Raw genomic sequence first — 13028 nt, 5'->3', positions numbered from 1 at the left:
CTCTTAAATCAGAGCAAATATGGTCATATCAGTGACTCCCCAAGGCAAGGCTCTGTGCTTCACTTGCTGTGGACTGTGAGCTCCTTGTCAGAGCTGAGGCTGGTTGAGGTGGTCTCTTTACGGCTGTCCCTCGACTTCCTCTCCATGGTGGGGGAGGAGGAGGTGGTGCCCTCTTCCCATGTCTGCAAAGGGAAGACACGTGCAGCCAGGCTGGGTAGGTTGTGGTGTGTGCCGGAGCGCCAATCAGTGGCAGTGAAGCAACTCTCCACAGCAGAGCTCTGGATGGGACGGCCCTGTTTGCAGAATGGCACACATAACAAAGCCAGAAACTCCTTTCTCACACTGCGGTTCATGTAGCCATAGATGTAGGGGTGAAGGCAGCACTGCAAGAAGAACAGTACAACGGCAAGGGAGGACAACCAAGGGGGCACAGATGCGCCTGAGCGCATAGATACAGTGTTTAGCACGCTGTACGGTCCCATGCTTAGGATGTACGAGGCCATAATCACAAACACTACCCGTGCCGCCTTGCAATGGTAATGGAAGCGTCTATGCCGAACTCTGACAGGGTACCCCCCAGCTGAGAAAGCAACATCAGCTAAATGGGCCTGTGTGGGCTGCCGCTGGGGGCTACTAGGACAGTGTGGCTGGAAGTCCTGCTGGTGTGTTTGGGAATGGGAGTGGGAGTGGGTCTGGATGGGATGTACCAGGGCGTTCTGCCTCCGGGCTGCTCTGAACACCATCCAGTAGCATCCCAGCATGATGAGCACTGGTAGCCAGAAAGATGAAATGGAGACTACAGCAGAATAGGACAGGCTAGAGGACCAGACCACCGAGCACACGCCATGGTGGCGATCAAAGTTAATCACACCCCATCCATAGAGTGGTGGTGTGCTCTGCAGAAGACTGAGCACCCAGGTGCAGATGATGAGGTTCATGCCCAGATGAGGGGTCATGCGGGTGGGATAGGACAAAGGGTGGATGATGGCCAGGTAGCGATCCACAGAAACGACTATGATGGTGTTGACCCCCGCGAATGCAAAAAGGTGCATGAGCACCACCAGCGCCCGGCACAGCCAGGCATCGAGAGGCCACACATCTGGCACGGAGGCAGCGATGGCAAAGGGCATGACTAGGATGGTCTGGAGTAGGTCTGCCAGGAGGAGGTTGAGAACAAAGCGGTTGGCCACATGAAGGAGCTGAGGCTTCCTCTGGAACACCAGTAGAACTACCACGTTGCCAAATAGAGACACGCACACGATGAGAGATATCAGCAGGATCTTCACCACGCTGCCAGCGACCGAAGACCAGACCAGACCACCGGCGGAGCCAGAGAAGTCAGGGTCCCAGAGCACATCACTGAAATTATTATTTACATTGGGCGCCTGGGAGCCGGACATGGTTTGTCCTACACGGTGCCAGTGAGGTCATGTGTAACCTCAGTCCCAAAGCCTTCACCCGATGTCAATTTGCTCTCATCTTGAACAAGAGAAGGACAGGAAACAAAACAAGCTCAGGCACAGACTACATTTCAAAAGGACACACTTTAAATGTTACAATCATATACAAGCTCTTGCAGCTGTCTGAGAACAGAGTCATCCCATATATTTACCATCTAGAGGTAAATTACAGCTTGAAATTTAAACATACATGCAATAAATTTGCAACCTGGCAGTCTATAAGTCTATTCTGCATGAGAAGGGGGGAAAGCCTTCATAACACATGATATAGGCTACCATTAATACTCGTTCTCATTATGCAGAACATGAGCGAATATGTGCAAACACTGCTTCAGTCTGACTCCCTTTTGTTTCATGATTACTGATTAAACAAAAAAAAACATTTCCCTATACTAATAAAGGCCCTCATCTCCTTGCAGCCTACACAAAACAAAACGACAATAAATTGATATGCGACCAAAAAAAAGAAGAAGAAGAAGAAGAAGAGCGTTGTCCCCTCCACCATTCCGTTGTTCACCCCCTATAATAGACGTTATTAATCCTTATATCGCCCTATGTCGATTCGGATGCCGAGCAGTAAAATTTATGTTATATAATCTGTGAACGATGTGTTACCTTGAAATGGCCATTTCAGCTCAGGCAGAAATACGGGTTTGCTTGGCTATGACCGATGCTGGGCTGTGTTTGAATGGAGGGATGCTGCCTCGCGTCTCCGGCGGCTGTCATCGCTTCGCAGCGCTCCCATTTTAAAGCGCCTCTGTCTCCAGTCGGCGGCAGCGCCTCGGTCCATGCATGTCTTCACCCAGCCCCCCGGGGGGGTGAAGGGAGGGTCGTCTCTCAGCTAGGCAAACAATAATCTCCTCCGATGGATGCTCTTTTATTCTAGATTTTATGACACATCTAGTATTTCTTTTCCTTTTTTTAATGTAATAAGCTTTGACTACCCTATTGGCTACTCATGATCGGGTCTTGTGTCACCAAAACGAAGGACACCTGCGCTTTAAGATCCCCTGCTGTTATCTGCTGTACACCGACCCCCCCCCCCGCCGCCGCCCCTCCCTCTTTGTTGTAAATGGAACCGAACCTGACGCTTTCTTTTTTTAGATCGTCAATGGTGCGTTATTGTCGGATATTGCTTTTCATCGTCAGCCATGAACAGAGGCGGTCTTGTCAATTTTGTGGCCTCAATCAAAGCTTTGCTGAGGGGCCCTCCTCTACCTCTAATGACCATGTTAGTGTTACCATACATCAGTATCTGCTACAATCCTATATCATTATAAGTGCTACTGCAGTACCGACAGTGCCAACCTGAAGTACTGTACCGCCAGCTGTTCTCTTGTAAATTAAACCAGGAGCGTGACAGACTTGTTCTTACCTTAAAGTCCTGCTGCAATCGGGATCTAACCGTTCTGACTTTGGCTTCAGCAAATCCATTGACTATGCCCTTGATGTTCAAAGTTCTCTGGACTCTCTGCTCAACAGAGATCATTGCTAAACCACACAGTCTTTTGTGGGACATGGTTGACCGCAAGTATTTTCTAATCGGCCTCAGGGAAGAGAAAGTCCTCTCACCGGACGCAACACTGACAAGCAAGGTTAAGAGTAAATACAAAGCAATACTCAAATTGCCATACAGCTCCAACAAATTGTGTACTGTTCTCTTTATGTGTTAAACTTCCAAAGTGTTAACATAAATAAACAGCCAGTCAAACTCCTTTCCAAAAGCCAGGAGAGTGAGCGTCCTTGCTCCTTTATTGACTTCGTACATCAGGTAAGTCAAGATGGCACATTGAATTAGCGTAAAACTAGAAAAAGAAAGATACAAAAATAGACTTAAAGGACTGCTATGTAAACAACAGGTAGGCTAAATATGAACAGCCTCACACTAACATTGTAGACAATTTTCCTTTCAGAAGACTAGACTAGACATTTCTAGACAACAACTATTTTCCATACAGAATGAAAACAGATCTAGCATCAAACAGCACTTTTGGGTAAGTATACAACAGCTCAAGTATGAAGATTGACATTAATAGACGACTAGGACTAGGTAAGAATTAAAAAAAGTTTTTATTATTTAAAAAAAAATTACAGTCACCATGTACCCAAGCAACGACCACGCCTGCAACGTTTATTTGTTTATTTCGGCTTTTGGGGTTATTTTATTTGTGTTATAAAGTGTGTGAGTCCACCACTATTGTTATATTTGTGATATTGAACAACAGGTATTTTGTGTTTTGTTTTTATTTGGGGGTATATTATTGTACCGCAAAGAACCCAGCCACTGAGGATGCACAAGCCAGTGCATTCTTAGTGCTGGTCCCAAGCCCGGATAAATGGGGAAGGTTGTGTCAGGAAGGGCATCCAGCGTAATTTTTTTTTGCCAAATCAAATATGCGGATCATAAGTAAGATTTACATACCGGATTGGTCGAGGCCCGGGTTACCAACGACTGCCACCAGTACTCTTAACCAGCAGGGTGATGGTGGAAACTATGCTACTGTTGGGCGAGGGGGAAGGCATGTCCAGAGGCAGCGAGAGAGAAGGAAGGGTAGGAGTGTGGAGGTGAGAATCGGAACTTTGAATGTTGGCACTATGATTGGTAAAGGGAGAGAGCTGGCTGATATGATGGAAAGAAAAAATGTAGGCATACTGTGTGTGCAAGAGACCAAGTGGAAGGGGAGTAAGGCCAGGAGTATCGGAGGTGGGTTCAAACTCATCTACCATGGTGTGAATGGGAGGAGAAATAGGGTAGGGGTAATTCTGAAGGAAGAGTACGTCAAGAGTGTGCTGGAGGTGAAGAGAGTGTCAGACAGAGTGATAAGTATGAAGCTGGAAATCGAAGGTGTATTGCTGAATGTTATCAGTGCCTATGCCCCACAAGTTGGGTGTGAGATGGAAGAGAAATAAGAATTCTGGAGTGAGTTGGATGACGTGGTGGAGAGGGTACCCAAGGAGGAGAGAGTGGGGATTGGAACGGACTTCAATGGATATGTTGGTGAAGGGAACAGAGGTGATGAGGAGGTGAAGGGTAGGTATGGTGTCAAGGAGAGAAATGTGGAAGGACAGATGGTGGTGGATTTTGCGAAAAGGATGGAAAGGGCTGTGGTGAATACATATTTCAAGAAGAGAGAGGAACACAGGGTGACATACAAGAGTGGAGGAAAGTGCACACAGGTGGACTATATCTTATGTAGAGGGCGTGATCTAAAAGGGATTGGAGACTGCAAGGTGGTGACAGGTGAGAACGTAGCTAGGCAGCATCGGATGGTGGTCTGCAGGATGACTTTGGAGACCAAGAAGAGGAAACGAGTGAAGGCAGAGCCAAAGATCAATTGGTGGAAGTTGGAGAAGGAAGACTGTTGTGTGGAGTTCAGGCAGGAGTTAAGACAGGCTCTGGGTAGTAGTGAAGAGTTGCTCTATGGCTGGGCAGGCACTGCAGAAATAGTGACGGAGACAGCTGGGAAGGTACTTGGCGTGTCATCAGGACAGAGGAAGGAAGACAAGGAGACTTGGTGGTGGAATGAGGATGTACAGCAAATTATACAGAGGAAGAGGTTGGCAAAGAAGAAGTGGGATAGTCAGAGAGATGAAGAAAGTAGACAGGGGTACAAGGAGATGCAGTGTAAAGCGAAGAGAGAGGTGGCAAAGGCAAAGGAGAAGGCGTATGGTGAGTTGTATGAGAGGTTAGACACTAAGGAAGGAGAAAGGGACTTGTACTGGTTGGCTAAACAGAGGGACCAAGCTGGGGAGGATTTGCAGCAAGTTAGGGCGATCAAGGATAGAGATGGAAATGTGCTGACAAGTGAGAAGAGTGTGCTGAGGAGATGGAAGGAGTACTTTGAGGGGCTGATGAATGAAGAAAATGAGAGAGAGAGAAGGTTGGATGATGTGGGGATAGTGAATCAGGAAGTGCAGTGGATTAGTGTAACCCACATAAAGTAGCCAACATGCAGTGTTAGGTTATTTCCTAGTTTTATATATGATTTAATTTAGTTTCCTTGCCATTTTCAACTATGCATTTCCCTGCATATTAAACTTGCCCAGTAGATGGCAATAGTAACGCCGCAGATAGTAGAAACTGTTACAGTGGTTACAGCAAAGAAGAAGAATGAAAATCGTGCTCAGCAGAGCTAGAGCAAAAACGAATTCAACTACAAGAGATACAAAGTGAAAATATGAGATTTAAGAGTTAGTTAATGAGTTCTCTTTCAAGAATGCACTTTTCAGCAAGTAATACAGCAAAATGTGTCAGAATTCTTAGGAGGATTCCGTGAACTTATAATTATTTTCTCCGGTGAGTGTCTTACCTTAAACTTCGCCATGTGCGTTGCTAGCATAGCCAATGTATTCCATATTGTAGCGAATTCGGGGGACAACGCAACCACAGGAATTGCCGCGGCCGGGAAGCGAACCTATGTCGCCCGCACCGCAGGAGACATCGCTAACCGCTCGACTAAAGGGTCAGACTCGCGAGCCAGCGGCCAGCGTGTCTTCTTATCCATGCACGTTACAATATGTTGATCATGCAAAATTCTGGTTGAAAGACTTTACTGTATTCAATTCTTTTTGTTAGCTCGACCATTTCCTTGGTAATGAGTAAATGTCTCGATAAGATGTGTACAAGTTAAACAAAAACCAATCGGAGGTGAACGTTAGTCTAATAAACTGAAGTGCAATGCAGAGACATTGTGAACCTGTGTTACTGTGTTGTAAGCTAGTGTAACCGGTTATTTTCTTGCCCCACAAGGCGACATCACTAACCGCTCGGCTAAAGGGTCAGACCCGTTAGCTAGGGGCTAACGTGTCTTATTAGTAGTTTACACTAGCGTATGAACTCGCATGAGTAAATGATATGATTGAAAGTAAAGTTCCGAGTCACTATGCGTTCATGAATACGGATTATCGAGTGATACTAATTCCAGATCTGGTAATGTTTATTTTCTAAAGAGTAATTGAGTATTGACCTGCTATGCAGGTGGGTTTTTTTGTTTATGCGAGAAATTGAGACAATCCAGTGGACCGCTAGACATTGGATAGACGAGTGCGCAGCCGAGGAACAGAGGGCGGAAGTGCAGCATCTCACCGCCAACACGAACTATTCCAATCAATTCCACGCTGTCTCCATTTCGGCACACAGATAAGTGCTTGAGATCTCACCACACTTTAAAAGCATACTACCCGGGTAGATGGACTTTGGGTTTTATTTTGGGTTTATTTTATCAGAGCTCTGAATAGGTACTTTTATTTTATATTTTTGGGCTACACACGCATTTTGATTTACTACAACGGAAGGGACACTGAAAAAGAAAGTGAGAAATCACAAACAGTGTGTTGAATAGTTCATGTTTAATAAATGCCGGCTATTGTTTTGAGTTAAACTAAAAGAAATGAGTCACTCCTCCTTGAAAAGGTCCTTAGATCCGGGGCATTTGAATATTGTAAACATATCTAGTCAGGTGCCCTGCCTTACACTAGCTTAGCTTGATAGCTCGTTCAGCTAACGTTAGCTGATTGCTCCCGATTAGCTTGGGTAGTTAGGCTAATCTAACCTTTACTTTAATGACTGCAGTTGTCATTCGAGTTTCGGTCTTTTACTGACAACATAGTATAGGAATCGACACGGTTTTATAGCACGTTTGAAAGACGTGTTTTATTTTCTGTACGACCACAGTGTTCTTTACGAGTGTCTTGCTAGTCAGTTATGCTAACAAGTTAGTTTATCTGTAAGTTAGTTGACCACAGTGTCCATTACCGGTTGTCTTGCTAGTTAAATATGTTGGCAAGTTAGCTTATCTGTATCGTTTATACTCTGCCTTGTTTTGGTGAGCCTGTAGCTCGTGGGGCTGAGCCATAGTATTCGGCAGTACATCAACCAGGTCACGTGCACCGCGCACTAAGTTTTGTATAGTATACGGCAGTTCATCATTGGATTTTGATCATCGTTCCTGCTCTGTGCTACGTGGGCAAAGGACAAATTGCCATCCCAGAACTAGACACGAGAGGAGTGCGCCTTCTTCCTGCTGTAGGGGTGTGGGCAGGTCTGGGACTGGTCACGGATCTGCCACCATCAGCTGTGCTAGTTTTGGGAACCCCCTGGCTCTCAGGCTCTCTAGCCCCTATGAAGTAACCTCATCATCAACCACAGGGGAGGAAGCGTAGAGCAGGCTCGGAGGCCCCATTGGGTGGGCTAATGCATCCACCCCTAGTTGGGGGGGGGGCATCGGTCGCTCAGAGAGAACCACAGGGGACCCTTGGCATTCTCCTTGCTCGCAAACAGGTCGGCCACTGGTCGCTTGAACCGTCGCCAGATTTGTTCAGCTACGTCCAGGGAGATGCTCCATTCTCCCTGGAGTGGGCCCCCTCTAGACGTGCTGTCTGCCACCACATAGAGAAGTCCTGGAATGTGGTGGGCCTGCAAGGAGCAGAGATGGCTCTCTGCCTAAGTCAGGATGGACACTGTCATTCTATACAGGGCCGGGGATATGACCCTCCCTGTCTGTTCAGGTAAGCCACTACGGGGTTTTTTGTCTGACCTCACCATAATGTGCTGCCCTCTAAGACAAGGTGTTACGGCCTCAGTGCCGTGTGTTGTGTATGTGTGCAGTTACCCTCTTGGGTTTGTTTTTATGGGAGGGGTTGTTATGGCCCTAGTGCCGTGTGTTGTGTCTGTGTGTAATTTTCCCTTTCCAGGTAATGCCCTGCTTTCTGTGGAGCTGCTGGTTGAGCTCAGGTGGTTCCAATCCCTCATCAGTTGGGTATATAACCTGGAGAGAGATGCCCAGCAGTGCCAGTGGGCCATTGGTGGCAGCCAGTGAGAACACTGTAGTGCTTGTAGTCAATACTCCTTGAGAAGACGGTTGAAACCTGTGCTAACTCCTTGAGAAGGAGGGTGAAACCTGTGCTAGTGTTTTTGTTTCTTTTTTTTGGGCTGATCTGAGTTTGTTTGCTTCTTATTCCTGATTATTTAAGAGCCAGTGTCTTCACTTGCTTCTTTGTTGTATATACAGTGCATCCGGAAAGTATTCACACCCCTTCACTTTCCCCACATTTTTTTATGTTGCAGCCTTATTCCGAAATGGATTAAATTCCTTTTTTTCCCCTCATCAATCTACACACAATACCCCATATGACAAAGTGAAAAGGGTTTTGTAGAATTTTTTGCAAATTTATTAAAAATAAAAAACTGAAATATTGCATGTACGTAAGTATCCACACCCTTTGCTATGACACTCAAAATTGAGCTCAGGTTCATCCTGTTTCCACTGATCATCCTTGAGATGTTTCTACATCTTGATTGGAGTCCATCCGTAGTAAATTCAATTGATTGGACATGATTTGGAAAGGCACACACCTGTCTATATAAGGTCCCACTGTTGACAGTGCATGTCAGAGCAGAAACCAGGCCACGAAGTCAAAGGAATTGTCTGCGGACCTCCAAGACAGGATTGTATCGAGGCACAGATCTGGGAAAGGGTACAAAAAAATTTCTATAGCTTTGAAGGTCCTGAAGAGCACAGTGTTCGCCATCATTCGTAAATGGAAGAAGTTTGGATCCACCAGGACTCTTCCTAGAGCTGGCCGCCCAGCCAAACTGAGCAATTGGGGGAGAAGGGCCTTGGTCAGGGAGGTGACCAAGAACCCGATGGTCAGTCTGACAGAGCTCCGGTGTTCCTCTGTAGAGATGGGAGAACCTTCCAGAAGGACAACCATCTCTGCAGCACTCCACCAATCAGGCCTTTATGGTAGAGTGGCCAGACGGAAGCCTCTGCTCAGTAAAAGGCACATGACAGCCCGCTTGGAGTTTGCCAGAAAGCACCTAAAGGACTCTCAGACCATGAGAACAAGATTCTCTGGTCTGATGAAACCAAGATTGAACTCTTTGGCCTGAATGCCAAACGTCACGTCTGGAGGAAACCAGGCACCTCTCATTACCTTGCTAATACCATCCCTACAGTGAAGCATGGTGGTGGCAGCATCATGCTGTGGGGATGTTTTTCAGTGGCAGTAACTGAGAGACTAGTCAGGATCGAGGGAAAGTTGAATAGAGCAAAGTACAGAGAGATCCTTGATGAAAACCTGCTCCAGAGCGCTCAGGACCTCAGACTGGGGCGAAGGTTTACCTTTCAACACGACGACAACCCTAAGCACACAGCCAAGACAGCGAAGGAGTGGCTTCGGGATAAGTCTGTGAATGTCCTTGAGTGGCCCAGACTTGAACCCCATTGAACATCTCTGGAAAGACCTGAAAATAGCTGTGCAGCAACGCTCCCCATCTAACCTTACAGAGCTCGAGAGGATCTGCAGAGAAGAATGGGAGAAATACCCCAAATATAGGTGTGCCAACCGTGTAGCTTCATATCCAAGAAGACTTGAGGCTGTAATCACTGCCAAGGGTGCCTCAACCAAGTACTGAGTAAAGGGTGTCAATACTTATGTACATGCAATATTTCAGTTTTTTATTTTTAATAAATTTGCAAAAAATTCTACAAAACCTTTTTCACTTTGTCATTATGGGGTATTGTATGTAGATTGATGAGAAAAAAAAGGAATTTAATCAATTTTGGAATAAGGCTGTAACATAACAAAATGTGGGGAAAGTGAAGGGGTGTGAATACTTTCCGGATGCACTGTATATTGGCTTAGGGTTAGTTTTGTTAATAAACCTGTTTGTTTTTACACCTGGTTCCTCCTCCCACCTTTCTTATTCCCCCGGGATACTGTTCTTTTCTTTGTTACTTCCCCTCATCCCCTGGACCTTTAACGGGGAATGTAACACAAGGAGTGAAGTGATGAAGCTCCTTTTGAACCACATGAGCTCCAAAAGTTTTATGTGGCAAGGGGTGCCCGATCATGTGCTCTCCACATTTGACTGGCTGAGGCCCTCCCCCCCAGCCAACCAGGGAGGTATTCATGGAGACCTGGACATAGTGAGGGATGCACCCCAGCCGAACCCCCTTGCAGAGACAACCGGGTGAGTCCCAAAATATGTCTCTCCAAGGTAGCTTGGGGATGTGAAGCACACACTGTTTGTTTCATAACGGGTCCAGCTGAAGCTGTGCAAACCAACATTGCAGGCTTCTCATGTGTAGCAGCCCCAGACATACCACTAGGTGTGCTGCTGACATCATCCCAAGGAGTGACTGAACACTTGTTGCCGGCACCGAGACTGAGGATCTCATGCGCCGAGTCAGCTGCAACACTTCCACACACTCCTCTGACAGCCACGCTGTCAAAGCATGGGAGTCCAGCAGAAGACCGAGGTAGGGCATCTGCTGGCCTGGCTGAAGGTGTTCACAGCGAAGCACAACTGCGTGACATGCAGGGGTGGGGAGAAAAAAAATTGATTCACGTAAGTATTGTGATTTTTTTCTTTTTTGCTATTTGTAGTCGATTTTTTGATTCCTGAATTGGGAAAGGACACTTTTCAAGTTCAATTTCATATGTGAAGGATGTTAATTAAAGCCTCACATTGTTGCTGTGTGCAGTTTTCAGGGGCTCTATTCATTTTGGTCTAACATTTTATTTATTACTTTCTTATGACACTAGCTTGATGAGCAGAAACAGCTAAATGTAGCAATTAACTTCAAAAAGTATTTTATTTACCACTTTTATGTAACAATGGTAAATAAAATCTGATCAGGTAAATTATTTTAATTTGCCTGATCAGCTTTTAATGTTGCTTTTAAACTTTTTAAGAGACATAATCCAGCAGGTTTTAGTTAATGGAGTTATGTCCAATGTCCTGGTCTCAAACGTAGGCTCACCCCAGGGTTGCATTCTTTCCCCCCTGCTTTTTATTTTGTATGCAGACAGCTGCAGGTCTTCTAAAGAGGGTAGCTACCTGGAGAAATTCTCTGAGATACTGCACTTTTGTCTCTTCATCAGGGCTCAGAGTCAGATCACGGTTGTGCCCTACCTGCCTTTGTTGATTGGTGTGATGATAACTTTCTTGACCTTAATGTGTCAAAAACTAAGGAACGTATCATTGATTTTAGGAGAAGCAGTGATAAACCCAAAGCTAGCACTATACATGGCGAGTATGTTCAGATTGTTGACACTTAAGTACTTGGGAACCGTGTTCGACTCCCAACTCAAGTTTGATGTCCACACAATTCGTTTGTCAAGCGTGGACAACAAGAATTCACTTACTGCGGAAGCTTAACTCCTTTAATGTCTGTAACACCATCTCATGTATTTTCTACCAGCCATTTATTGAACGTCTTTTAACTTTTTCCTTTATTTGTTGGATTAATGGGTTGTCTGTGAAGGACAGAAATAACCTAAACAGTATCATTAAGGTCTGCTCCAAGATAATCAGAGTCCAGCAGAGAGACTTGTGCTCCCTCTAGGAGAAACGTGTGGCCCAGAAAGCAAAATTAATTAGTAGCCAATCTGACCATGTCCTGTCTGGTGAATTCACTGTAATGCCCTCAGGCCAGTGCTATAAAGCGTCCCCTAGGAAAACAAATCGCTACTCTAAGTCATTCATTCCTTCTGCTATCAGGCTGTTAAATGCCGAGAGTAGTCATTTTAAATTAATGCTTTATTTTGTTTTAAACCACAATAGTTGGTTTATACCTTGTCTGTTTTTCACATGGCTTGTGGGCCTGTATGTTCACTGAATGTTGTATTGGAATGTAACGTGCAATGCATCTTAGGATGCTTCCTTCCTTCCTTTATTTATTTATTTATTTTTAAATTCTTTTAACGTATGTGAATTTTTATTGTAATTGCAGCCATTCTATGTGCTTTTATTTGAAATACTTGCCTTTATTTTGACAACCGAAAGTAGTGCACGTTAATTCTGTAAACTTCACACAAGGACTGAGAAGCGACTGTAGTAGTACTGTAACCTTGCTAGTTCATTTTTTTTTTTGGTCACTCTATGCTTTGTAGTTTTTCACTAAAGTTACATATGAAAGAGTGCATGTAAGATTGAAGAAAAGTTTATGTTCAAGCATCTTATTTGGACTGAGAAGATTGCCTGGGAGGAATATCCAAGATAACTCTGCCATTGGTTGAGAAGCAGGCTATAGTGGTTAGTATTAGCTTATGTTCTCTTTATCTGTATTAGCTGCAGTCCTAAGCAGTTCTATTTTCTTAATAATTGTACAAGCTGATGTTGTTTTTTCTTTGTCTGTCTGCACTTTTAGTTCTATGGTGTAAATAAAACATCAGTAAAAAGAACTGGAGTCTCGCATCCAATCAATGGGTGGCATAGTAGAACACTTCACTGCATCGGTGAAGGCTCCAAGATGAAGACGGACTAGCTGCAGGCCACGTGGATGTCAGGCAGGCCGCATGCGGTAAAAGGAGGTGCCACATTTGGAACTGTTTCGTGTGAATCCAAAGTGCAAGTGGACAAGGCTACACAAGCAAGCACGTTGAAAAGGGTGTCTTGAAAGTAGCGCAAGTACTTGTTGACTACCATTAAGTTTCTATCACGCAGACATTTCATCTGTGCTCTTCCTTAAAGCAACAGTGGACATTTTTTCCTGCAATTGATTATCCAGTAAGAATAAAAGAGAATGAGTAGATAAGTAAATTCACCGTTCTCCAAGTTGA

At 45.1% G+C, this 13028-nt stretch overlaps 1 protein-coding gene across 1 annotated transcript; it reads right to left on the bottom strand.

Moving 5' to 3' along the window:
• Positions 1–23: 23 nt before the first annotated feature.
• gpr101 (G protein-coupled receptor 101) lies at positions 24–1400 on the bottom strand. The gene is given in 1 exon segment (XM_056277323.1): positions 24–1400. A coding segment is annotated over 1 exon segment (1377 nt).
• Positions 1401–13028: the final 11628 nt, after the last annotated feature.

Source organism: Lampris incognitus, chromosome 1 (genome assembly GCF_029633865.1).
Source record: "Lampris incognitus isolate fLamInc1 chromosome 1, fLamInc1.hap2, whole genome shotgun sequence".
Classification (NCBI taxonomy): Eukaryota; Metazoa; Chordata; class Actinopteri; order Lampriformes; family Lampridae; genus Lampris; species Lampris incognitus.
The sequence above is the reverse complement of the archived record's forward strand: the minus strand, read 5'-3'. Positions and strand labels throughout refer to the sequence as shown.